Raw genomic sequence first — 26,060 nt, forward strand, 5'->3', positions numbered from 1 at the left:
CATTTGAATCCCAAACCTCACGGAAGACAACCCTAAATTTGAGATCAAAACAATAGAATCTTTTGTTATTTCCACCAAAATTTCTGGCAAAATAAGTTGAGTTTAAAAGATTTTGCTAAAACAGCTTACCTAAAAATTCTTTACTGGCATTCCAAATAACCGTTTCACCATAATGTATAAATTTCAAGAATGTTGGCTCAATGGCTGCCAACATACGATTCCAATGATTGATCAACATGACAGAAGTATCCGTCCATAACTTTTCTACATAACTGATAAACATTACATGCAAATCTTTGATAAATTTATCATATTTTTTTATGAAATATTCCATCATGTTGGAAATTTGATCTAAAGCTTCCCCGTGCATTAGCCCATTGATAAATTGTACCAATTTCGCGTACGATTCCTTAATCTATACCAAAAATAACAATGCAGGAATTATTTTGAAAACTTTTGGCTAAAATTTAAACACTTACTGTTGCCACAAGCCATTGTAATGATTTCCGTAATGCTTTACCAGATTCACCCATAATTTCCCATATTTCGTTAACGATTTCTGGCACGGATTCGATGTGATCTCGTATGGCTAATTCATCAATTAAGTATGTTGTAAAATGGACGGCATCTTGAATGTAAAATTCATTGTTGTTGTAAGATTCGTTTAAGAATAATTTGAATTTCGCCAAATCTTCTTCCAAAACATTCAAATCACTGCAAAAATTCAATCAAATAAAAGATATGGCAAGATGGCAAGTTAAATTGTTAATTTGTATTTGCCCAGAAATAGCAAAGGGATACGGGCGTGTGTGGAGGTTATCTCAAAAGAAGATTCTAAAAATTTATTTTTACGTCTTCAGAAAATAATATTTAATTCTTCCCACTTAGCGATCGGAATATCAATTCGGACAACTTTATCATGAAGAATTGACAATTCAGAAAAATTCCCTTTGTTTTCAAACCAACTGTATGTTTGGGTTTTTGGGTAACCTAACGGAAAACAAGAGCTGCAAAAGCAAAATCGAAACGACCGCGAAATTTATGGTTTACGGAATGCGTACTTGAATGAAGATCTATGGTCTAAAAAATTTGGCTATACCGAATTGTGCCTGTTTAATTTTGGTCTTTGGTCAAATAGACCTAAATCGAGTTACGATTTTTTTATCCCAATATAATAAATCTCTTTGATCGCTTATTTTTAGCACTTTGAAACTTGAGTATCTTATCTGGGTTAAATTTTTCCACAATCTTTCTCATCCATGTCGGGTCCCATAGACAATTTTCACGTCCCATAGGGATGTAAAAATCAGTCGGTGCCGTTTTTTTCTTTAATATTCGAAAATCGTCTTGGTGCCTCAATATTTGAGGCCCTTCTGGTATAAATTTGCTTTTTTCTCCTTTGGCCTACAACCACAGGGTCCCTAGGCAGTTGCCTAATCTGCCTACTGGTTAATCGATCCTTTTAGTGAACTAGGTTAGGTTTGGTTAGAGTGGCTGTCCTGGGGTGAGACACACTTAGACCATAAGGTCCGTTGTGATACCGCAAAAGATTTGGCCCATCCCCGGTCACTATTCCATGAACCATTTGCAGCTGTTTAAGAACAGCAGGAGGACTTTGACTTCGACTGACTTTAGGTCGGAGAGGTCTTCAAAGTGAACTAAGACTAATATAAATAAAATAAGCCCTACTTCATGTCATCCAGGAATCCTTGCATTAAAGGTTTAGCATCTGCCCAAATATCTGATACAGCATCACCAGTTTCAGATCGAATATACGATTTCCAATATTCTATATTCTCGATAGCCATGTCGTACAAACTTTGGGATGCTTGTTTGAAACTATCCTAAAAAGAATTCAAAAATTTAGACAATTTTACAAATTTCAAATCAAAAAAAATTTACTCACTTTTAAATCTTTCTTAATTTCTGGTCGCCATAATAATCGTGATGTAATTAATCGTGAATGATTCAATTGTAAATAATAGGTGACGTCATATATTCGTATATCATCGTAATCACGATAGAAATCGAATATTGCTCCGCGAGCGTTTGGTATTTTACCCAACATGTGTATACTTTCGGTTGCATCTAAAAATAAAATATATTTCAAAATACGGCTCAAAAACTGTCTCATGCGCACGCGCCTAAAAAGAATAATAAATTTAATTGTTAAAACTTACCAGGCGTTCGATTTCCTTCTAAACTGATTATTTTATCTTTTAAATTTAGATAGAATTCAGCTCTGCCATCTGTATCTTGACCATAAACAAGAGTAGAATTAACGGTATATACGGGATAAGAGCTGGCTCCTTTAATCCAGAAATATGTTAAATCACGTTGGGTGGCTTTCTAAAAATTTGTTAAAATCGAAAGTTAAAAAACCATTTCTAAAAATAATATTCGATTATTTCCTTGCGAAAATAAACTCTTAAGACATTATAAATTTGTTCCACGTATCGCCTGTTCGTCATACAGGTAACATCTAAGAAATTCCTTGAAAATGATCCCAGAAATCGCTTTTCGTATGGGAAATACGAAGTTTGCCAATGAAATAATCCCATTTTTGTAATTTTCTTATTAGTATCCTTCAGAAAAAATCGAAACAATTATAAAATGTTTTTCATTTCGGAATTTGTTGAACAGTTTTGAAAACTTTTAAAAAATCGGGTTCATTTGGCGGTTGGCAGTGTAAATTCTGGAAAATGCGACATCTCGGATCGATTTCTGACGTTATTTCGACATATAATCGATTAGGACAAGTTTCTAAGGAAACGATATCTCTAAGAAAACGATATCGTTCTCTGACCATGAAACCTAAAATAATCAAATTTTGTTCCTTTCGAAATTTCTTTCAGTTTTCAAAACAAATTTGACCCAAAAATTCAAAAATTGAATTAATTTTACAGTTGGTATTGTAGTTTCTGAGAAAAAACGACACCTCAGATCGATTTCTGATATTGTTTCGAAAACTTTACATCTAATCGTTAATTAAACCCGATTTTTGTGTTTTTTGGGTCATTTTGGGTATTTATTTTACGATTAAGCGAGTATTTTTTGAGATCGGACGAGAAGTTTCTAAGGTAAAACGATATCTCGAATTGATCTTTGACATTTCCACGAAAACTAATTATCCAATATATTCCGTCCGTTAAAATCAGTTCATAAAAACGCAAAAGATTTGATATTTACAAGGTTTTAAAATAATTAACTATGTTAATTAGACAAAATTTGTACCTTAAGCTCAATTTCATTTTCTCGAACATTGACAGTAGCAGAACTTTCACCAGATTGTAACGGTAAATACGTGCGTTTATACGCAGCTTCATTAAACGTATGATAAAATTTCGTACGATAGTCCAATCCGCCTTTCATCATTAATTCCAATCTTGTGGCTGGATGTGATCCAAATATACCAAACGTATAGTTCCGTAATTCACCCACACAATGATCTTGTATATTTGCGCCAATTTCAACTTTATGTTCTGGATCTTGCGCATACTCAACTTCTAATTTGACATCGGCAACATTGGTCTTATCACTTTTGTATTCACCCAAAAATGTTACATTCTGGAAATAAATATATTTGTAAGTTGGAAGTCAGATTGGCCTCTCTCACGGTCAATACGATTGAAGCATTATTATTTCGTTAACCCGTCAGCATTCGTCACATTACACATACATACATAACTGATTTTCCCATATAATACTGTATACTATACAATTTACGCCTAATTTAGGCCCTCACGGGTAAACAGTGATGTTTCCGAAAAAATGTTTCAATCAGAAGTTGTTTATTTTTTGATAAGGAACATTTACATTTCAACTTTTGTTCTATCTCTAATGGTTTACAAGACCCAATTGAACTATGTTGCTTATTTACGAACTTGATCTCACTTTTTTCGTCCTCAGTACGCTGTAAAAATTTCAACTTGATATCCCGTTTTTGAGTTATCGGGTTGACAGAAGGACGGACGGACAACAGGAAATGGACTAATTAGGTGATTTTATGAACACACATACCAAAATTTTGTACGTATCATCAATATTTTTAAGCGTTACAAACTTGGGACTAAACTTAATATACCTTGCTTATTACATATATATGCATGGTATACAAATTTTATAATATTGATACAAATAGTGATACTAGAACACTTTGATCAGTGTTGTAACTCAGTTAACGGTTACTTAAATGTGTTTGAATTTAAATTAAAAGAGCCCAGTGCGACCATAATGATGGCCAGCATAGGAGCTCTGTCCAAAAATTTAGGTGGATTTTACCACCCCATACAAACGGGATGTATGCCAGATAGTTGGATGTGATTAAATGTATGTATTTACTACAACAGTTTCAACATACTTCTAGCGAGAGGTTGTGTCTATATCACAGTTTATATTTGTTTTTAACTAAAACTAAATACTCAAACACTAAATTAATTTCGCTAAATTATTTTAAACATCAATGGCCACAATTAAACATATTTTTTAATTACCATCGTTTAGTCTATTTTGACAAAAAAATCAAAATAATATTTTCTCATAACAGTATTCATAAGTGATGTGATTGCATAGCTTTAAAAAAATGGCTACGTATTGCATGTAAGGATGCTTTTGACAGGTTGTTTAGATTTATTTTTAAATAAATTTATGTTTTATTTAAATGAAATTTTTAATTGATTCTGGTCAAATCTAGACCAGAAGAATTTTAGAAATGCTGAGAAAATTATTGAACCTTGATTATCTTTATAATGTGGAAAAAATAATGAAAATAGTGATGTGATCTTTTTTTTATAACTTTGTCAAATTTTATCCGATCTGAATAAAAATTTTGCGTGAAACTTAATTAATTTTTTTTTAGTGTTAAATTTATGGCTTCTCTTCATTCATTTTACTTTCAGAGCGATGATTATTTCAGCAAATCGTACGAGAATTTTTTATATCTAATTTTCAAGAAAAATAAAAAAGTGATCTAAAATATTTTTTAAAATTTTGGTACGCTTCTAATATTTTTTTGCTCCAATAATATTGATCGTGTGAGACTTTTTCTTTACCTTTTCGAATGATGGATGTCTTAATTCGAACATTGCTTGATGATGATTTGGATAAGAGGAAACTTTTGTCCAATCTAATGCAGCCTCAACAGTTTTTAATTGGGTCCATTTATCCCATGTCAGTGATAAATCTGAGGCTAAACTTTTACTCGAAACATTGTATGATCCAAGTACGGTGACATTTCGTCTCGGGTATGCTAATTCGAGTTCAATTTGTTGAGATTCACTGTTTAAATCCTGAAAGAATAACAAAAATTATAATCAATTTCCACGAAAAAATTGGATTAGAAAACAAACAACAAATTAAGGGTCTTGAAAAGCAGAGCTCCAACTCTAAGGTCATATTGTTCCCCCATTAAATTATTCTTAGATATGTTTCAAGTGCGAATTAAGGGTTCTGTACCCGAAAAACCTAGAAATTGGCAATGATGTACCAAATCGGCTCATTTTGGAAATGGCAATTTAATGAAATGCAAAAATTTTATGGAGTTTTCGGTTCCGTACCCGAAAAATTTGGCGGGGATTTTAGAAATTTTGTAACTTTCACTTGTTCTACTCAACTATTGGGTCACTAATATTTTGCCCTCATTAAATACTTTTTGTTACACTTGATACAAGTCCCTCAAAAAAGGGCACATCTCCAAAAAGCACTTCTATGTGACACTAACTTAACCTGCGTCAAAGTTTTCAACATCCTTTGTTGCAGAGATACGCAAGGCCTTAAATATCTCATAACGGTTTTCCCTGCGAATCCCCTACAAATAACTGAAATATATCCTCCCTTCTAAAACATAAACAAACATCTCAAATTTCAGCTCATTTTGGTTAGAGATGACCATTGGAATTGCCAAAATGTGGCCAGGAATTCACTAATACATCCTCGAAATCTACAAAATCGAATTCTAGTGGTTATAAAATTGATATAGAATGCACCCCTTCGCCGTTGACCTCTCTCTTTATTTTCGGGGACTAAATGTCATTAAACATCTCAAATTTTAGCTCGTTTTGGCTAAAGATGGCCATTGGAATTGCCAAAATGTGGCCAGGATTCACATATACATCCCCGAAATCTACAAAATCGAGTTCTAGTGGTTATAAAAACGGATATAGAATGCACTCCTTCTCCGTTTGACCTTTTTCCTTTTTCGAGGACTAAATATCATTAAAAACTGAACTCACATATGTCTTGTTAAGTAAATTCAAATCATAGGCAAACCAAATTTCTGGTGCCAAATCCAAGCGAGCCTTATTCAAGAATTGTTGATCCAAAATATCATAATCGGTGGTTAAAACAACCGTACGATTCATATGATGTGCCATTAACCGATACTTTTCACCGGTGAGTGTTGATTGAACCGAAAATTCACTAGTTATGTTAAATGTTGTCTTATTATGTAACTTAAATATTTCAGCACGTTTGAAGTCCACTGTTGGTACGAAACCATCGATTGCCGCTTCCGTATCAATTTGATGGACATAGTTGATACCAATTGGCTGTAATTTATTTTCCACTTCCAAATTAATAATATCCTTTTGGAAACCAGCTCGTAACTCCGATTCACAATTATATTTTCCATCTACAATATTTACGTTGTTGTAATCCATTGTGGCGTAACCATCTTTGTGATTGGGTTTTTCCTGAAAATTTCAAATTAAATTTTTATAAGAATTTCCTGGTTTCAAACTTATTTGAAAACTGGGGCATTGGTTAAAAGAAAGGTTTACACTCCAGGCACAGATTAAAAGAAAATTTTCTTGGAGATTTTCTTTTTTCTTGTTTAATTTTTACCCAATAAATGCAAAACTTGCATTGGGTTTTCCTGATAATTTCAAATTAAAATTTTGAAAAGAATTTTCTGGTTTCAAACTTATTTGAAAGCTGGGGCATTGGTTAAAAGAAAGATTAACACTCTCTCTGTTTTCTGGAGATTATGACCCAGAAAATTCAAAAAATGGGTCCTTTAGGGATTGAGTAAGTAGTTTCTGAGATACCGCATTTTCTTCAATTCTCAAAAATAATTGTTCAAATTACCTCCTCCAAAAATTTTTCTAGATTTTTGGATACCCCGAATTAACTTTCGAAGCAAATAAATACTTACATTATATCCATAATTCGATGTTAAATAATGTCGTGTCGTTAAAGGTACTTCAATCTGGAGTTTTCCTTTACCTCCGCGATTATTTTTCGAAAATATATAATTGTAAATAGAATCAAAAATAGCTGTATTATTTGGCCAGAATGCTTCAACATATCGTTTCGTGTAGAATCTAAAAATAAAAAGAAACGAATCAGTAAAAACTTTCCAATCTAAATCTATTTTGGATCTCTCAACTTACGATGTGGCTTTGGCATCGAAATGAGCTCCAATATATGGGAACGTTATAAATGGCGTCGTTGCATTTACGGTACCATTCATATTGGAAAATGATTGGTAATCAACTTGGGTAGCGAATATTTCGACACTTTCTGGTTGACGTACATTTAATCTGAAAAGATTTTGGATCATTAAAATTTGGTGAAAAATTTAATCATCAGGAAAAACTTACGTGACATTATGATATTTATCGAATCGACCGTAAGTACCAAAAGTAGTGAATGTATTTTCCTTCAAGTATTTGGGTGTGAAAAGATCGTATCGATAATTATATAATCCGACATCTGATAAGAATAATTTCAAATTATTATCAATATATTGATAAGCTTTCGGACCCCATTCAATTTTTAAACCACCTGTTACATTTTTACGCTCATTATTGTTGAGCTAAAATTCCAAAAATTATCAGAATAATAAATTTTATAAAGGTTTAAAATTGGTATTAACAAGGTAGCGATTGACCTGAAAAACCTGGAACTGTTAAGCAATTTCGAGCTTCTTGAAGTCGGAGAAGAAGGAATAAAAAAATACCCCGAGTCTTTAAAACTGAATTCTGAAGATCTGATTCTTCATCAGAAAGCTGACTATTTTCGAAAAAGTGGTTTTGATGAAAAATGTTAGTTTTTTTCTAATTTCAAGTATTAGTGTATCTCTTCCCTTTTAAGATATAAATTGACTATTAAAGAAAGTCGAAGAACCAGGTTCAATCTGATGTCAGAACATGGATGTCTCCCTTCAAATTCTATATTTATTTTTTGATTATTTTTATAACACTTTACTAGGTACATCGCTACTAGCGAGAAGCGATGTACCTAGTGAAGTGATGTAAATTATAGTTGAATATGATTAAATGTATGTATTTCTTACAACAGTTTCAACATACTTCTAGCGAGAGGTTGTGTCTATATCACAGTTTATATTTGTTTTTAACTAAAACTAAATACTCAAACACTAAATTAATTTTGCTAATTTATTTTAAACTTCAATGGCCACAATTAAACATATTTTTTAATTACCATCGTTTAATATATTTTGATAAAAAAATCAAAATAATATTTTCTCATAACAGTATTCATAAGTGATCTGATGCATGCCTTAAAAAAATGGCTACGTATTGTATGAAAGTAAACTTTTGACAGGTTGTTTAGTAAATAAATTTATGTTTTATTTAAATGAAATTTTTAATTGATTCTGGTCAAATCTAGATTAGAAGAATTTTAGAAATGCTGAGAAAATTATTGACGCTTGATTATTTTTATAATGTGGTAAAAATAATGAAAATAGTGATGTGATCTTTTTTTTATAACCTTGTCAAATTTTATCCGATCTGAATAAAAATTTTGCGTGAAACTTAATTAATTTTGTTTAGTGTTTAATTTATGGCTTCTCTTCATTCATTTTACTTTCAGAGCGATGATTATTCAAAAGATTGTACGAGAATTTTTAGTATCTAATTTCAAGAAAAATAAAAAAGTAATCTAAAATAGTTTTTAAAATTTTGGTACGCTTCTAAACTTTAAATAAAATTTAGGGAAAAAATTATTCCAAAACTCGAAAGTACAAGTTTTTTAATTAGTTATTGTGGTATTTTTTAAATTCGATGATTTTTCGTAGAAATACAGCTGTTTGAAATTTAGGTAAAATTTTTTATTGGAAAAATGTTTTTTTAATATTTTGGTTGGGTACACGACTAAGAAAACTATCTAAAATATTTAGACAATCTTGTAGTTTATAAAATTACCATCAAAATATAAGGTTGTTGATGATATCAAATCAAAATTTTAATTTAATTATGAGTTCATTGAAGATCCATCCATTTGATGAACACAGACGACTATAGTTAGTTTATTAATGTTTGAAGAGAGATATCTATATTATCAAATTTATAAGCATCACTTGCACACAATATATTATATATATTTGTAATTATTTGGTATTGCAAAGCTAAAAATAACACATTATTTGACTATAAAGCATGTAGTTGGTTTATATGTATGTACCGTGTAATAAACCAAAACATTTTTACTTACATTTTTCACAATACTGTAGGGAAACAAACACCTTAAATATAAAGCTTCAAAAGAAGGCAAGAAATTTCTGCTAAAATCATGGAAAAGTCAAAGAATTTTCATAAGAACTATTCAATCGCCACCCGGATAAATAAAATTGAAACTTACCGCACCGGAAATTGCATATTTAAATAATGAGTTAAGTGTTGTGTATCGTAAAAGACCTCGTAAATTTTGTACTTTCAAATCATCAAATTTATGATATTCCCCACGGATTGTATGAACTTCTGGATTCGGTTTGGGTAGTTTTAAATTAAATTCACCGTCAAGATCATTCGAAGATCCCAAAATAAATGTTATATTTGAACCAATTCTAGAAAAAAATCCATTCTTAATTTTAATATCCTTAAAAAAAATAATAGAGGGAACCCTTCATGGCCCTTATGGAAAATTATTTTTGGTCAAATTTTCTGAAACTATTGATTCAAAATATTCCTACTTTTAGATTGGTGGGTCAAAGTTCAAACAAAGACGTAATGATACTCGACTTCTAAAACCTATTCATGACGTAATATTCGCCTAAGAGGCTATTTAGAGGGAGGGAGAAAACGTATCATTCTCAGTTAGTCGCTAATTTTCAATTTTTGCCACATTTTTTATTATTTTTGGAAAGGGAAGCCTAGAAATAGTGACGTTATATAAGGAAAGGTTTCAAAAATACGAAATTTTGCGTGAAGTGTTTTATGGAAAGCCCCCCAAGTAAACAGGTCTCTTGAAGACCCCTATCCGTCGAATAGATAAGCCAGAAAACGTCGGACAGCCGTGACTTCGAAAATTCTGTTTTCTACGTGATCCGTCTTCCTTCAGGAACATTCATCACCACTAACCTCTGCCATCATTTGAAGTTTGGGGGGAATTTTAACCACCCCAACAAAAAACAGTCTAAAAAATGAACATTTTGCTTTCGGAATTGTCTCCAGGAGAAGGTTGAGCCTCTTTTTATGCTTAATCCGCCTCTGTCCCTCATACTTTACGCCTGTCTCGACTTTCGAAAGACTTTTTCAATACTATGAGACTTCATAGTTTCAGAATTTTGACCGAAATTATTTTTCCAAAAGAGTCATGCGCTGACATTAATTTTACTTACGTCCATTCATGTTTATCGACATTAAATTCACCTCCCACCGTTAAATTACTTAAATTATGCTCCGGATTAATATAAAAAATATGCGTTTCATAATTTTTATCCATATTTGGCATTTTATAATCGGCGAGTAATTTAAATTGCATATTTTCCATAATCATCCAATTCCAATGACCTTGCAAAGTACCTTTATATTTCTCGATATCGTAGTTGAAGACGCCAACACCAGCATGATTTGGTAAAAATAGCAAGTTAAAATCGGCATGGATAGTTTCCAAACCCGGTAATTGAGTGTGGGTGTTCATGTTTACGGTTATGTTGTGCGGTTGTGGGGAACGTATTTCAGTTTCTAGTCCCAGTTGATTCCATTTTGGATTTGACGATTCCGTCTGAAAATGTTATAAATTATTTGGATTCTAAATCTCTCCGATTTTGATTTGAACTTTAGTCAAAATTTTCATCGTGCCCAAAGGACGACCCATGAAACAATGTTTTTTGGGTCCAATATTGTAGATTTTTACAATACGAACTGTTTTAAGACCCAAAAATAACAAAAATCCATTTCAATGGAGTGTTAGACATATATTTTCGAAGGAAATAACTGAAATCGATCCGCAAAATCGCTCTTGGTAAAGTGATTTTGGATGATATCTCTGAAATTATGCATCCAATCATAATATGAATGCGATTTTTGAATTTTTTGGGTCAAATTTAACTTATTTACTGAGTTTTATCGAAATTGGAAAGAATTAATTGTTCTCGATTTTGTGAATTTTTTTGAAGGGGTACCCCTTGAAAAAAATCGAAAAAATCGAAAATTTTTTTCTGTTTCGGAATTCGATAAAACTCAGTTTATAAGGTAATTTTGACCCAAAAAATTCAAAAATCGGGTTCATTTAACGATTGAGCTAGTAGAAGTTTGAAAAAAACGATTTTTTGGATCGATTTTTGTCGATATCTCAAAAATTAGCCACCCAATCGTTAAATGAACCCGATTTTTGAATTTTTTGGGTCAAAATACCCTTATAAACTGTGTTTCATCAAATTCCGAAACACAAAATTTTTTTCGATTTTTTGGAATTTTTTGAAGGGGTACCCCTTGAAAAAAATCGAAAAAATCGAAAAAAATTTTGTGTTTCGGAATTTGATGAAACACAGTTTATAAGGGTATTTTGACCCAAAAAATTCAAAAATCGGGTTCATTTAACGATTGAATGCATAGTTTTGGAAATATCATCTAAAATCGCCACATAATGAACGGTTTTGTGGATCGATTTCAGAAAATGAACTGAATTGTTTATTATGTTCTATTTTTCGAGTTATTTTTTACCGTATATGTTCGAAAAATTATGGAAAATTTATTTACCTCTAATTTGAAAAACCAATCCAATTTATGGATAAATTCCACTCGTGATATCACTTTAAAGTCCATTTTTGTGTTGGGATCGTTCATACTTATGTAACACTGGAATCCATCAGTTTGTGGAGTGATTCTATAAACCAAACTTACGCCATTTTTCGATTCGATCTTAAAGTATGCTAACATATTTTTTTGCAGCACATAAACCCCCCCAACTTCAATAATATTCTTTTTAACAATCATTTGTCCTTCTAAATTGTAATATCCTGGCTTTTCTAAATCAGGACGTTGATTTAAAACTAGGGACACCGATCTGGAAAAGTAAAATAATTACACCAAATATCCTAAAAATATACTTACTTACAGTGTGACGCATTTAAGATGAAGACACCCTCACACTTTCGTCATTTATAGGAATATCGATAATAATAAAGGGGAGAGGGGTGGGTTTACATTTATTAAGATAGGTAACAGAAATTTATAAAAATGTGACCCAAGGGAAGAACGTACTTGTGGTAGGGAAGGAGGGAAGAACGTACTTGTGGTACTAAAAGACAGAAATGGTCTTAGTACAATCGCAGGCGTTCCTAAGTTCTCATATCACTTCCAAGGGCCTCTGTTCGGAAAGTTGTTGCGGCTATCACAGAACACTGACTGGGCGGCAAGCATGCTGAACGCTTAGGCCTGGCAGTGTATCACGACTACAGCAGGAGCTGTCACAGTGATAACGAGGAGGAGACAATGTCTCATCTTCTCTGTCGCTGCCCAGCTCTTGTCATGAGGAGATGGACTTACTTGAGTCAGCCTCTCTTTGACGACCTCTCCGACCTAAAGTCAGTCGACGTCAAAGCCCTCCTGCTGTTCTTAAACAGCTCCAAATGGTTCATGGAGTAGTGGCCAGGGATGGGCCAACCCATTTACGGTATCACAACGGGGCCGGGGATGGGCCAACCCATTTACGATATCACAACGGACTCTATGGTCTAAGTGTGTCTCACCCCAGGACAGCCACTCTAACCAAACCCAACCCTGTATGACAAATTTTCCCAAATTTTCAAACCGATATGTGTGTTGGTGTCTTCATCTTAAATGCGATACACTATATATCATGATACTTACTTATACGGTTCGATAAATGTTGATATTTCGGATCGAATAACATTATCTTTTAACGTTCCATTAACTTCCAAAGCTTTATCATTCACTTCAAATCGTAATTTTGCAAACGCAGATTGTTCTTGAAGATCCCGTTCAATAATTGATGATACTTCGAAATTATGTAAAACAACTGAAGGTGTTAGAATTCGTAGTTTCGCAGTGATTAGTTTATCTTTTGTGGGTGTTTGCCACATTAATTCCACTCTAAACTGAAACGCGATTTAACGATTATCAGCCAAATCAAAAATTTAGTATGTTTTCAACTTACTGGATAATCAGGATATGCAACTTTTTCCAATCCAAATTCAACGGAGTTTTCCACTTCAGAATAATCTTTTTTGAATATTAAAATTGTTGGTTCAATAACTAAGAATGGTGACGTCATTGTTACTCGTATATTTGAGTCTAGGAAACCTTCATCTTTCTAAAAATCGGAAACAAAAAAAATTAATTTCGTATTCGGCCACAATGAGGAATTTAACGTCCTCAGAATTTGATAAAACTAAGTTTATAAAATAAATTTTACCCAAAAAAATAAAAAATCGAGTTTATTTGACGATTGAACGAGTATTTTTTGAGGAAAAATCTATCTTGGGTCCATTTCTAACGTTACCTCGAAAACTACTCATCCAATTATAAAATAAACCCGATTTTTGTGTTTTTTGGATCAAAAAGTTATCTTATGTACTGAGTTTTATCGAAATTGGAAACAAAAAATTGTTTTCGATTTTTTGCAATTTTATTAAGGCGAAAGAAAAAATCGAAAAAATCGTCAGTTTTGTTTCAGAATTTGATGAAAATAAAGTTATGAAGTAAATTTGATCCAAAAAAATCAAAAATAGAGTTTATTTTACCATTGGACGAGTTTTTTCTGATAAAAAAGCTATCTCGGATCGATTTCTGAAGTTATCTCGAAAATTACTCATCCAATCGTTAAATAAACTCGATTTTTTAGAAAATTTAAAGTTCTGCAAAGAATTATATGAATGCTTGATTTGTCATAGAACGTAAAAGAAAAAGGCTATTGAGGAAAAACGGATGGAAGGTAGAAAACTTTGCAGTTTCGGCCCCCTCACCGCTTTACGCATAGGATTTTTGAGTTTCATTAACTTCCTACCTTTCCCAACCCAACCCGACCTTTTTCAACCAGCAACTGGATTAATAGGTCTCAAGAATTTGGACTCTGGCCACAACTTCCGGTATAAAAGTAAATGGTAACAAAAAGAGAGAAAGTAAAATGAGAAAATTGATGAAAAATTAAAGATTTCCGAAAAAATTACATTCAGATCGAATAAAATTTGATTTTGATCTCAAAAAAATCATTTACCTTAACGGAATATCGAGTTAAGAAAATTTCCTTCACTTGAAGGGAGCTTTTCTTTTCATTTCTACCAGAAAAGAAAGTATAATGTAACCAATAAATGGGCCTAAATAAATAGAAAATTTTTTCTAGGAACACGTCGAACGTAATAAAGTGAAGATCACATAAAAGAATCAAAATTCGAATTAAGAAAATTTCCTTCAATTGGGCCTAGAAAAATAGTAAATTTTTTCTAGGAACACGTCGAACGTAATAAAGTGAAGATCACATAAAAGAATCAAAATTTTTAGAAATCTTACCTCAAGCGTTCCTGTTAAGTCAATCTGAGTTGTATTCGTCTCCAAACTGGCATTACCACGATAATGGTTCTCATCAATCTCCAATCGACCTTCAACATCCAAACGTGGTAAACTTATAAATGGAGTATGCAAGTGTGCTCGAGCTGTATGCACTTCCAACTCCTCATCGTCCCGTAACGCCAAATTATAGTTGACCTCGTACCCAATACTAACCCATTCGGTATCATTCTTATAATTAAAGTCCATACCAACTAAATAATTTTGACCAATAGCGATTTCAAAATCGTATTTCGAAGTAATTCGATTATAATTAATAAACGGTGTTGTTATCAACAATCGATTGTTCATCGTGAACACATCTTCCATGTTAAATTCGTCCCGAATATCTATGTTACCATCAGGTAATGATATTGTCGCGATTAACGTGTACAAAGGACCGACTTCGTCGATATCGAAAACACCTTTAATTGTTGGATAAATTGCGATATCTACTTCGACTTGAGCCGCCCAACTTAGTCCATCGTCAACATCCTCTGGTTCGGAATTATCACCGACATCTTCTTCTTCGTCACTATCGATAACACGGTATCGTGGACGTGGTTCTAATAAGATCGGACTAGCTGGTTTCATTCCTAAACCTTGTAGGATTTTTGGTTTTGGTTGACCAAGTACCGTGAAACCTAATCGTGTGTTTGCCAGTTGAATTGACATTTCTGAATCGATTCCTTTATCGTAAATAAATCGAGCCACAATTCCATTTTCTTCGACACCTTCAATTGGAGTGTAAAGTTTATAAACATACTCAAAGTCTGCAACTGCATCATAACGCCAAACGCCAGCAAATCCTACCAACAATTTGTTCCATCCAACTCGGAAATCAAGCTAAAAAAAATATGTACAAATCACAGAAATATTATACAAAATTAAGTAACTGAGGAAAAAATTCCAGGGGGAAATTCCATTAGGTTGTCCGAGAAAATTTAGACAAATTGGAATAATTAGAAAAATATTAATTATTTGAAAAACTTAAATCATAGACAAAATCCATTATAACAGTGTCAGATATAGCTAGCGCGGGCCCTGATAAGAAAGTCCGATTTAATTCCGTTTCAAATTGCCAATTCATTCCGATTGATTTCTAATTAAATCCAATAGATCCCAATATGAAATTACCAATTCGTTCCCATTCAAGAATTGCAACCAATTAGAAATTTCCGATTTGTTCTATTGAATTTTATCGGAATTCAGTCGGAATTAATTGGAAATTTTTTTCCAATTAAGTCACTCATACCCGACTATTTTTAAAAGCTTGGGACAGGTGAAACTAAATGAAAGTTTGTAATAAAAGACGATTTCAAAAAGAGTTGATTCTGTTGGTGAACTCTTTGAGATCCATCTGCTAAGAGGAATCTCGAAAATAATTATTCCATTTTCGACCACCTATTTGAAAAATTTTCAAAAAAAAAAAATCCTTACAGCATCGTCTTGAAGTTTTGCAATCAACAATAATTTTGTAAGAAAATCTAACGGTGTTCCAAGATCCAACAATATATCAAAATGGGATAAACTATGCACTTTGAACAGTATCTCAATTCCAACACCTCCAACCGGATATTTAATCACTGCTTCTAAATGACGTTCCTCTTCATTTATTCCAAAACGTCCTCGAATTGTCTTATACTTCGGCATCGGTGTGGTTACATTAAACACGAATAAATTATGTGTTAATTTCGTTAGATGACCTAGAAAAAATCGAACAAATTTAGAAACAGTACGTCCAAATTTTAAAGCGGTGAATTACCTTCACAAGTTGCCGTATAATGACGATTATCTAAATCCAAACTAGCGTATCCTTGGATATTACGATGAGCCGTAAAACTGATTTTACTTTGTAGGATACCACGTTTATAGCCATCAAATGGTGTTGATAAGGATATTGTTCCTAGGAAATTATCCTTTTCTACCTCTTTTTCCACGATCCATGTACTATTTAGTACAATTATTTGATTTGGATTGTACTGCAAAAATAATTTAATTATTTTGGATTCGATTTAATTTGCAAAGTGTCCCCAAAAAAACGTATACACTGGTGAAGTTTTCAACTCAACTCGAATTACTCGTTTGCGAGATAAACGAGTGTCCCTAAACTACGTGGTTCCTCCCTCCCTCCATGTGCCCTACTGTATCCTTTACTATGATCCCCCTTCCCGGATTGAACGTAGTTTTGTAATTATCAAGTCTAGAAGACATTTTGTATTTTATGAAACACTGTAATTGTAAGAATTTTTCCACAATCATTGACGTAGCTCAGCGTAGCTTTTGAACTAATCTTTTCCTCTTGACCAAGGCCACAGAGTTTATGGATGCTATAAACCATTCATTGGACCACAAAAAAAGAATTTATCGAAAAATTTCAGCAAAGAAAAATTTCGGTTTTTCTGTGAAAGCATGTCAAGCACAATAGTTTCGACACAAATGTGCCCAAATACCGAATATTTTGTATTTCATCGGTCAGTTTTGTGAATTGTATTTGGATTTCAATGGCCGATAATCTAAACACTTTTGGATTTAATTTTAGCGTTTTATGTGATAAGTGTATACGTTTTCTTTGAACACACTGTATCTTACCATTAAATAAATCTTTTGATCCAATTTCGTATTATCCTGGTAATGTTTGAGGTTACATGCGATTGATGGTATATCGTGAATCGTACTGTGCAACGATGTTTTAAATTCTGCCTCAGTTGTGTTCAGACCGATTGAATAGTTTGTAAACAAATCGGTCGAAATAAATTGATCGTATCGCCAATAAACGCTTCCGTTTATTCGATACAAATTATCACGATGGTAGATCCTGAAAATCACCAATAAATAAGATGAGCTTTACTTATTACCCAGAAGGTGTCCATAAAATTTATTTCTTTAGATTCATTCTTGATTTTAAGCACTTCAGGCTTTTACAAATAGTCGGGTATGAAGCACTCATAAATAAAATTATTTTCTACTTTTTAGTACAATAAAAGCTTGTCCCTTAAAAAGTATTTTTTATTAAAATTTTTAATTTAAGACTAAAAACAATGTATATATATCAAATATAGTGGAAGCGATGGGAAAATCAGGACGCCACAACCTTACCATTGTCATCCAAACTAAATGTGCTTGCAAAATTTCAGCTCAATCACAAAGTGGATAAAATTTGACTGGCCAGATTCGATTACAGACAGACGACGGGTCAGTTGAAACTTGTAATAGTAAGGGACATAAAATTTCAGAAAATATTATCGTAAGTATTTTTGTGTCCTGGCTTGTTTGAGTTTTTTATGGACCACCTTCTTTTTTCCGAATGAAAAGCGTATTTACCCGCCATTAAACGATGTTTTTTCCCACGAAACAAATGGAGTCAGCAATTCCGAATGTAATTTCAGCAAAATTTGTTCATTATCATGCTTAAAATCGCTGTTAAGTATAACATCAATCACTTTAGTCGGATGCCAGGCAAATCGTGCTGAACTACGAACATGTGTATCTTGAATCGCCAGTGCATAGTGTCCATTAATCGCACGTCCTGGATACGTAAATAGGAAGTTACCACTTGTATTATACGTATCATATCGGAAATACTCCAGGGAACCACCCAATTTTTGACTGGGATCACGATTTGAGTCCCATTTTATTTCACCACCCAAAAATTTATGATGTGCTAGATTTACGCTCTTAAATTGAAGGTAAATATCACGTAATCTGTGGAAAGAGAATTTTTTTAGAGTTTGGTTTTTTTTTTATGGAATTTTTTTTGGAAAACTTACTGATCAAAATGTAATTCCAATGTTAATTGACGTTTATCTTTGATATCGATTGTGCTTGATGCCGAATAAATTTGCTGTTTGTATTGGATTGCAGCATACGAAAAAATGTCTGTGGCTGTTAGAATTTGATGCTTTAATTGAAGCGCATAAATATCAGCTTCATGTTGTAGCTGAAATTGAAAATATATCTTTCTAGAGTGAATGGACATTAAACCAGGGGTGAATTTAAAAAAAAATAAAAACAAGTGAAAACAAACAGTTGATTGAGTTAATTGTTGAAATACCATGCATAGTCAGTGTTGATTTCTTTATCACATTACACATACAAACATGTGACACATACATAACTGATAATCAAGTATAGTATATATTATAAAATTTCCGCCTAATTGGCGCCCTCACGGGTAAACAGTGATGTTTAAGAAAAAATGTTTCAAACAAAAGTTGTTTAATTTTTGATAAGGAACATTTTTTACATTTAAACTTTTGTTCTATCTCTAACGGTTTACAAGATGGATCCTACGGACCCAAGACCCAATTGACCTATGATGCTCATTTACGAACATATAGTTGTCGATCATATCAAAACTAAATTTTAATTTAATTATAAGTTCATCGAAGATCCATCTTTTGATGAACACAGACGACTATAGTTAGTTTATTGATGATTGAATTTCGATATCTCTATTATCAAATTTATAAGCATCACTTGCACACAATATATTATATATTTTTGTAGTTGCATGGTATTGTAAAGCTAAAAATAACTCATTACTTGACTACAAAGCATTTATTGTGTTTATACGTATGTACCGTGCAATAAACCAAAACTTTTTAACAATACTGTACATTCACAATCATCTTAAATCCGTCACTGCATTAAAGTAAATGTTAAAATTATTTACCTCGACATTAATTTTATAATTAGTGTTATCGCGATAATATTGGGCATCAGCTAAAACATCGGTAAAACTCGGTGATTCGATTCGTAATTTTACGATATGTTCACTTTTTGTTGGTGTTGTCCAATCTTGGTAATGTCCTTTGGCTGTTGCCATATGCCCACTAAACCAAACTCCTTTCAAATGAACCTAAAAAAATACAAAATTTAAAAATCATAATTCTTCGTTTTTTATAAATATTGTATACCGAGTATCCCAAAAAAAATATACACTCATGAAGTTTCACAATAACTTATTTGCAAGATAAGGTTATATTGGCTGCCCACGAAGGACACACTTAGGCTATAGAGAACGTTTGTGATACCATATATGTGTTTTCCCAACTTTCATTTATCAGCTCCTCAATTTCAGAGGCTGAGTGCACTTCCTTCATGCATATACCATGCACTACACCAGCCCATCACAACTAATAATTAATTTTATTGCGACTGCGGGAATCGAACCCGCTACCCTAAGCATACAGCGGACGGAATTGGTTACGCCTTAACCAACTGAGCTGAAGAGAATCATCCCAGCACCTAGCGACACCACAAAAGAATCGATTTCTTAAAATACTTCTCGGTAAAAGAGTTGATTTTCTCATTTTTTGGGACACAGAGTTACAAAAGCTCCGGGAACTTACGTCATAAACTGATTTATGTTTCTCATCGATTTGTACTTCGATCATCATTGGTGTAAACGACGGAACCGTTACATTTAACGCCAAATCAATTTCGAACAAAGGCTTATATGGCATCGATAAGTATAACGTTACAATGACTTCTTTTTTCTCGGCATACCGTACCAAAACTCTGGTATTTGTATCCGCACCCATTTGAGAATGTTGTACTTGGAATTTTACGTCGACTTGACTCGATGGACGTGTTATCGCTAAGAACGTATTTAATTTCGTACCATTGTTTGTTTTAAAGCATGAGAATACGGTTAATATTGTTAGTTTATTTTCTTCTAAGTCCATTTTTGGTCCATTATTCATCTCAATTTTACATTCAATATGACCTGATGCTTTCTAAAATAAATAAAACATGATTTGATGAAAATGATTTCTGGAATTGAAATGCTATTAGACCTAGGAAACGGCGTAAACTACAGTCTTTTCAAAACGGAAAGAAAAGGCGTTAAGTAGCGTGCTTAACTCTTCAGAACGGTCGCGTAAAGAGATTCACCCACGCTTTGTTTAAAACGTTTTTTTTTTCTTCCAAAATTTCAAATGTTATGACCACTTGAAAATTTGTTCAAAATTTAAAAAAAACCTCGACAAATTTTTAGGCTACAGAACCCTAAACTCACATTTGAAACATATCTAAGAATACTCTTCATTAAATTGCCTTTTGCTTAAAACCTTTTCCAAACTGAGTCAATTTGGACGATCATAGCCTACTTTTAGTTTTTTTGGGTACTCTAAATTCGCACTTAAAACATAACAAAGAACACTCTTCATTAAATTACCTTTCAAAAAAACCAAAAAAATCAAAATTGGTTCATCCGTTTAGGCACTAATATGCCACAGACAAACAGACAGACACACATAACGGTCCAACTTGTAGCACCGTTTTTTTTATTGAGGTTGAAAGTTATTTATTAACAGGTGAGAGAATTTTTCTCATCACTAGAGTAAAGTCGGTAAAAAAAGCAATTCGGAAGGCTTCGTTATACTTCGGCTATTTCTGTAGATACACTATAATAAGAAGCGACATTATCTATCCACTTTACGTACTAATAGACATTATCTATTTAATAACGCTTGCGCAATTGCGTGAAATTTTATCTCATCGCAAGAGTAATGATTATGGTACGAAAGAGGACCTGTCTGAAGGGTTAGCAAAATTTCTTTCCTACGAAAATTTTTAAAGCCGAAAACTTTTCTTTTAGCGACCTCTAAATTAAATGGCCAAATATTATCCGAACATCGTCCTAAATAAATGAAAATTCATCAATTTTAAACTTGTCGTGCTCCCCTCGAAGAAAAGCTCTTGCCTATGAGGTTTTCATGGTGGAAAATGGGGGTTTGATCTGAAATAACTGTTAAACTATTATGCCTTGATTTGAAAATTTTACCTGATATTTTAGACCCGATATAAAATTCAAATGTGGATATGCACTTGTTTCCAATCGTAGCTCACCGGTAACCGATTTAAATAACGTTTTCCGTACTTGACTTAATTTACAATGTAATTTAATATTTTCTTCTTTTTTCTCGTCAAATTTATAATTCATTTCGATGTTCGCTTCAATAAAGTTTTCGGTTCTTGATATGTAACCAAACATTTGTGCTTTTAATTTTTTCGTTTCGAATTTTACATCGACATCACATTGTGAGACATTTTTCTTTGTTTGCCAGCGTAAACTTCCTGAAATAATACGAAATTTTTCATTATTTTGAATCTAGAAATAAGAATAATTTTTATTTGGATCGAAGATCTAGTCCGCAAGATTCAATTTACAATTCAATGGACCTTAGATCTACGAAATAGCCTGAAATCGATCCAACAGATCGAACTTTGTTTGAGATTTTGTTTCAATGGTATCGTTCAAACCTCAAACCAATCTGATTTTAGTATTTTCTGGGTAAATTATCTGGGACCTGGACTTCACGTTCTTGAAATCTATTAAAGCTAGGTTAATTCTGATAAAAAATTTGAAAAGTAGGACCCAAATTTAGTAGAATTACATACTTGGTTTACCAAAATCGGACAAAATTTGGATGTGATAGAGCAAAATGCAATTTTATGGATTCTGATGACGTCATAAAGTTCAAAAATTCGACTTTTTTGATAACTCAACCAAATTTGTTCCGATCTTATTGGAATTTTTTTTGAAACCTACTATTTTTGGGTCATTCTTTTCAGCTGTGATGTTAGTTTTTCGCTAGCTATTACTTATGTGCTTAATTCCGAGATCAAGACTCCACATTCTTGAAATATATTAAAGCTAGGTTAATTTTGATGATAAATTTGGAAAGTATGACCCAAATTTAGTAGAATTACATACTTGGTTTATCAAAATCGGATAAAATTTGGATGTGATAGAGCAAAATTAAATTTTTTGGATTTTGATGACGTCATAAAGTTCAAAAATTCGACTTTTTTGATAACTCAACCAAATTTGATCCGATCTTATTGGAATTTTTTTTGAAACCCACTAATTTTGGGTCATTCTTTTCATCTATGGAGTCAGTTTTTCGCTAACTATCACTTATATGCTTAATTTCGAGATCAAGACTCAACATTCTTGAAATATATTAAAGCTAGATTAATTTTAATGATAGATTTGAAAAGTATGACCCAAATTTAGTAGAATTACATACTTGGTTTACCAAAATCGGACAAAATTTGGATGTGATAGAGCAAAATGCAATTTTATGGATTCTGATGACGTCATAAAGTTCAAAAATTCGACTTTTTTGATAACTCAACCAAATTTGTTCCGATCTTATTGGAATTTTTTTTGAAACCTACTATTTTTGGGTCATTCTTTTCAGCTGTGATGTTAGTTTTTCGCTAGCTATTACTTATGTGCTTAATTCCGAGATCAAGACTCCACATTCTTGAAATATATTAAAGCTAGGTTAATTTTGATGATAAATTTGAAAAGTATGACCCAAATTTAGTAGAATTACATACTTGGTTTATCAAAATCGGATAAAATTTGGATGTGATAGAGCAAAATTAAATTTTTTGGATTTTGATGACGCCATAAAGTTCAAAAATTCGACTTTTTTGATAACTCAACCCAATTTGATCCGATCTTATTGGAATTTTTTTTGAAACCCACTAATTTTGGGTCATTCTTTTCATCTGTGGTGTCAGTTTTTCGCTAACTATCACTTATATGCTTAATTCCGAGATCAGGACTCCATATTCTTGAAATCTATTACAGCTAGGTTAATTTTGATCACAAATTTGAAAAATATGGCCCAAATTTACTAGGATTACATACTTGGTTTATCAAAATTGCCAAAATGGTACCGATAATAATAGAAAATAAAAAATGTTACCTGATAATTCAACGATTCGTTCCTCATTCACACCCAGATATAATTTTGGATAATACGTATTTCCGTGCGTAGTCGGCTCAATTTTATATCCAAGATGACCATTAAAATGTTTCATCCCATCCACATCGATAGATAGCTCAATACTTTTTTCTTCCTCAGTATTCTTATAATGCCCCAACGCAGAAAATTTTTCTTTATTCGACGTCACAATAAACGAAACATTTTGGTGTTCCAAATTCAATGTAAAATTAGCATTTGTCATACGATTAACGCGTGATCCAGGCGTATCGAAGTGTAAACTTATCGAATGCTGCTTCGGTGTTCTATCCCATCGATATTGTAGGAAATATACATCAGCCGTTGGATCTGCTTTCTCGACATACATTCGAATTTTTGTGGGTCCATGAAATAGAAAACTGGATGAATGATTTCGTACAGACGTAACATTTGGGAACTTAAAATCTGTACACATCTTTAATCCGATTGTACGATCCAAAATTGGCCATGTACAGAACGATTGTTTAAGTGGATCTCCGGTAACATCATTTTGATATTCTTCCTTATCACCTTTCATGATAATCAACTCGGATTGGGCACCAAATATTTCGGTTTTCTTTTGTGGCAACTTAAATTGTACACTGATTAATTGTGGTCCTCGAATTTTAATATCACCTTCGATATCGTACGATGAATACAAATTCGATTTTAATTTGATACCAGTACTTGCGTAATAAGCATCTACGGACATTGTTCCAATTACATCGACGGCCATACTTGGACGTAAATGTCCTTTCAAATCCAAAATACCGGTTTTCATGAAATTATCGGTTTTTAACATTCCAGTCATTTTTAAGTTGAGAGCGGCTGTTCCAGCTGCGTTAAGTGTTACGGGTAAACCTGTTCCGGATGGTACAATGTAACTTGTATCCAAAAATACGAAGGCTTTATTGTATGAAATTTCCTGGAAATAATTATAAATTGAAAAATTTGAACGCCATAGTTTTTATAGAGTGTTCCAAAGAAAAGTATACAATGATGAAGTTACAACGAGATATTCCACAATTAGGTTAGGTTAGGTTAGAATGGTTGTTCTGGGGTGGGTCACACCTGGAGTAAAACAGAATAGGGTCCGTTGTGATACCGAAAAAGGGTTGGCCCATTCCCTGGCACTACTCCATGAGCCATTTGGAGCTGCTTAAGAACAACAGGAGTGCTTTGACGTGACGGATTTGAGGTCGGAGAGATCGTCAAAGAGAGGCTGGCTCAAATAAGTTTGTTTCGTCCGGATTACAAAAGTGAATCAACAAAATAATTAGAAAAGTTCCCACAGGTTCCGTTCTAAATCCGGTCCAGAACTGGTGTTCACTTAATAATAATTACAACTGTTACATGCAAAAAAAAAGTGTGTTTACATTTTTTTGGAACATTCTGTATTAAAATATCTTACCTTGCCAGATAAAATGCGTTTCAAATAATTGGCCACATTCAATTTTTGGAGTCCCATATAAATTTCACGATCCCCAATAAATGAATTATACATTAATTCATTCCCAAAGAATTTCATACCAAACGTGACTTGTGGCTGATCAAAATTATCTTCGACAACATTCGGTAAAGCTGCGATTTGATTCTGAATAACTTCATTATCATCCACACTTCGAGTAAAACGTATTTTCGATATTTTCTCTTTAATATTTTTTGCACTAAATGTTCGATTTGGTCCAAACAACGTTTCCAAGTAATGCTCGAAACCTTCGTGACGTGTATTAATCTCAAATAAATTAATCGATTCCCCAAACAAACATGCTGTAAGATTTAGCGATAATTGTCTGGGTACGTACGATTTTGGTGAGAAAATTGTGTTTATATCGTAACTTCCACCCGCGTTGTACTCCTCAAAGAACAATGAACCTTCGTAATTATGGGAAAATTTTCGTACATCACTACTAAATTTTCGACCAAGATCTTTGTCGGATAATAGACCTTGAATTTCCACTCGACTTGGTACCGATGATTTCAATAAATTTGTTAAATGAGTCCAAACAAAACTACCAACTTGATTCACTTCTTCCGCGATTAATGTGTGCCGAATTTTTTGTAATAAACCATAATTTGGACAATTCATGGCTTGTAAATATGCGGCAATACGTATTTCTGTGTCCATATCGAAATTTGTATACAGTTTCATGAAAAAATCTTGACTTTCGCTGCAAACTTGTCGACGATGTGCGTTTACAACCGCTACACGGATTTCCATTGGTAAATCGGTATCGTTAATCATTGACCTGAAAGTTGTTTCAAAATCGTCGGATATTAGTCCAGTATTCCCCAACCCTTTTACGTTGATTAATAATTTATCGCGTGTTATTCGTTCATTAAAACGACTCTTATAATTTTTTCGGATATTCTCTTCGATGTTTGTTACGATATTCCGAACGATTTCCTCATATTCACAATCTGGGGCCCAACGACAGTACATATGAACCATGGTACCAACACTCAGCGGTAAAACTAACTCCATTTTTTCTTGTTGCAAAAGTTGGGTCATTGCATCCAACATTGTAAGGGTTGGTCTAAA

At 32.9% G+C, this 26,060-nt stretch overlaps 1 protein-coding gene across 1 annotated transcript in view; it reads right to left on the bottom strand.

Annotated features, from left to right (window-relative positions):
* The window catches only part of LOC123302576, a 38,515-nt gene that overhangs the window by 7,106 nt on the left and 5,349 nt on the right, over positions 1–26,060 (bottom strand). Inside the window, exons 8-34 of the mRNA XM_044885553.1 lie at positions 24,930–26,055; positions 23,483–24,443; positions 21,544–21,836; positions 20,108–20,494; positions 19,429–19,614; positions 18,524–18,693; positions 18,078–18,458; positions 17,346–17,571; positions 16,519–16,735; positions 16,194–16,459; positions 14,718–15,599; positions 13,366–13,521; positions 13,059–13,306; positions 11,946–12,252; positions 10,583–10,968; positions 9,604–9,808; positions 7,599–7,813; positions 7,389–7,538; positions 7,151–7,319; positions 6,231–6,689; positions 5,052–5,288; positions 3,235–3,567; positions 2,181–2,349; positions 1,907–2,088; positions 1,690–1,844; positions 480–714; positions 130–415 (exon numbers count right to left, since the gene is read on the bottom strand). Coding sequence (XP_044741488.1) covers positions 130–415; positions 480–714; positions 1,690–1,844; positions 1,907–2,088; positions 2,181–2,349; positions 3,235–3,567; positions 5,052–5,288; positions 6,231–6,689; positions 7,151–7,319; positions 7,389–7,538; positions 7,599–7,813; positions 9,604–9,808; positions 10,583–10,968; positions 11,946–12,252; positions 13,059–13,306; positions 13,366–13,521; positions 14,718–15,599; positions 16,194–16,459; positions 16,519–16,735; positions 17,346–17,571; positions 18,078–18,458; positions 18,524–18,693; positions 19,429–19,614; positions 20,108–20,494; positions 21,544–21,836; positions 23,483–24,443; positions 24,930–26,055 — 8,987 coding nt within the window. The remainder of the gene's footprint in view (positions 1–129; positions 416–479; positions 715–1,689; positions 1,845–1,906; positions 2,089–2,180; positions 2,350–3,234; positions 3,568–5,051; positions 5,289–6,230; positions 6,690–7,150; positions 7,320–7,388; positions 7,539–7,598; positions 7,814–9,603; positions 9,809–10,582; positions 10,969–11,945; positions 12,253–13,058; positions 13,307–13,365; positions 13,522–14,717; positions 15,600–16,193; positions 16,460–16,518; positions 16,736–17,345; positions 17,572–18,077; positions 18,459–18,523; positions 18,694–19,428; positions 19,615–20,107; positions 20,495–21,543; positions 21,837–23,482; positions 24,444–24,929; positions 26,056–26,060) is intronic.

Source organism: Chrysoperla carnea, chromosome X (genome assembly GCF_905475395.1).
Source record: "Chrysoperla carnea chromosome X, inChrCarn1.1, whole genome shotgun sequence".
Taxonomy (NCBI): domain Eukaryota; kingdom Metazoa; phylum Arthropoda; class Insecta; order Neuroptera; family Chrysopidae; genus Chrysoperla; species Chrysoperla carnea.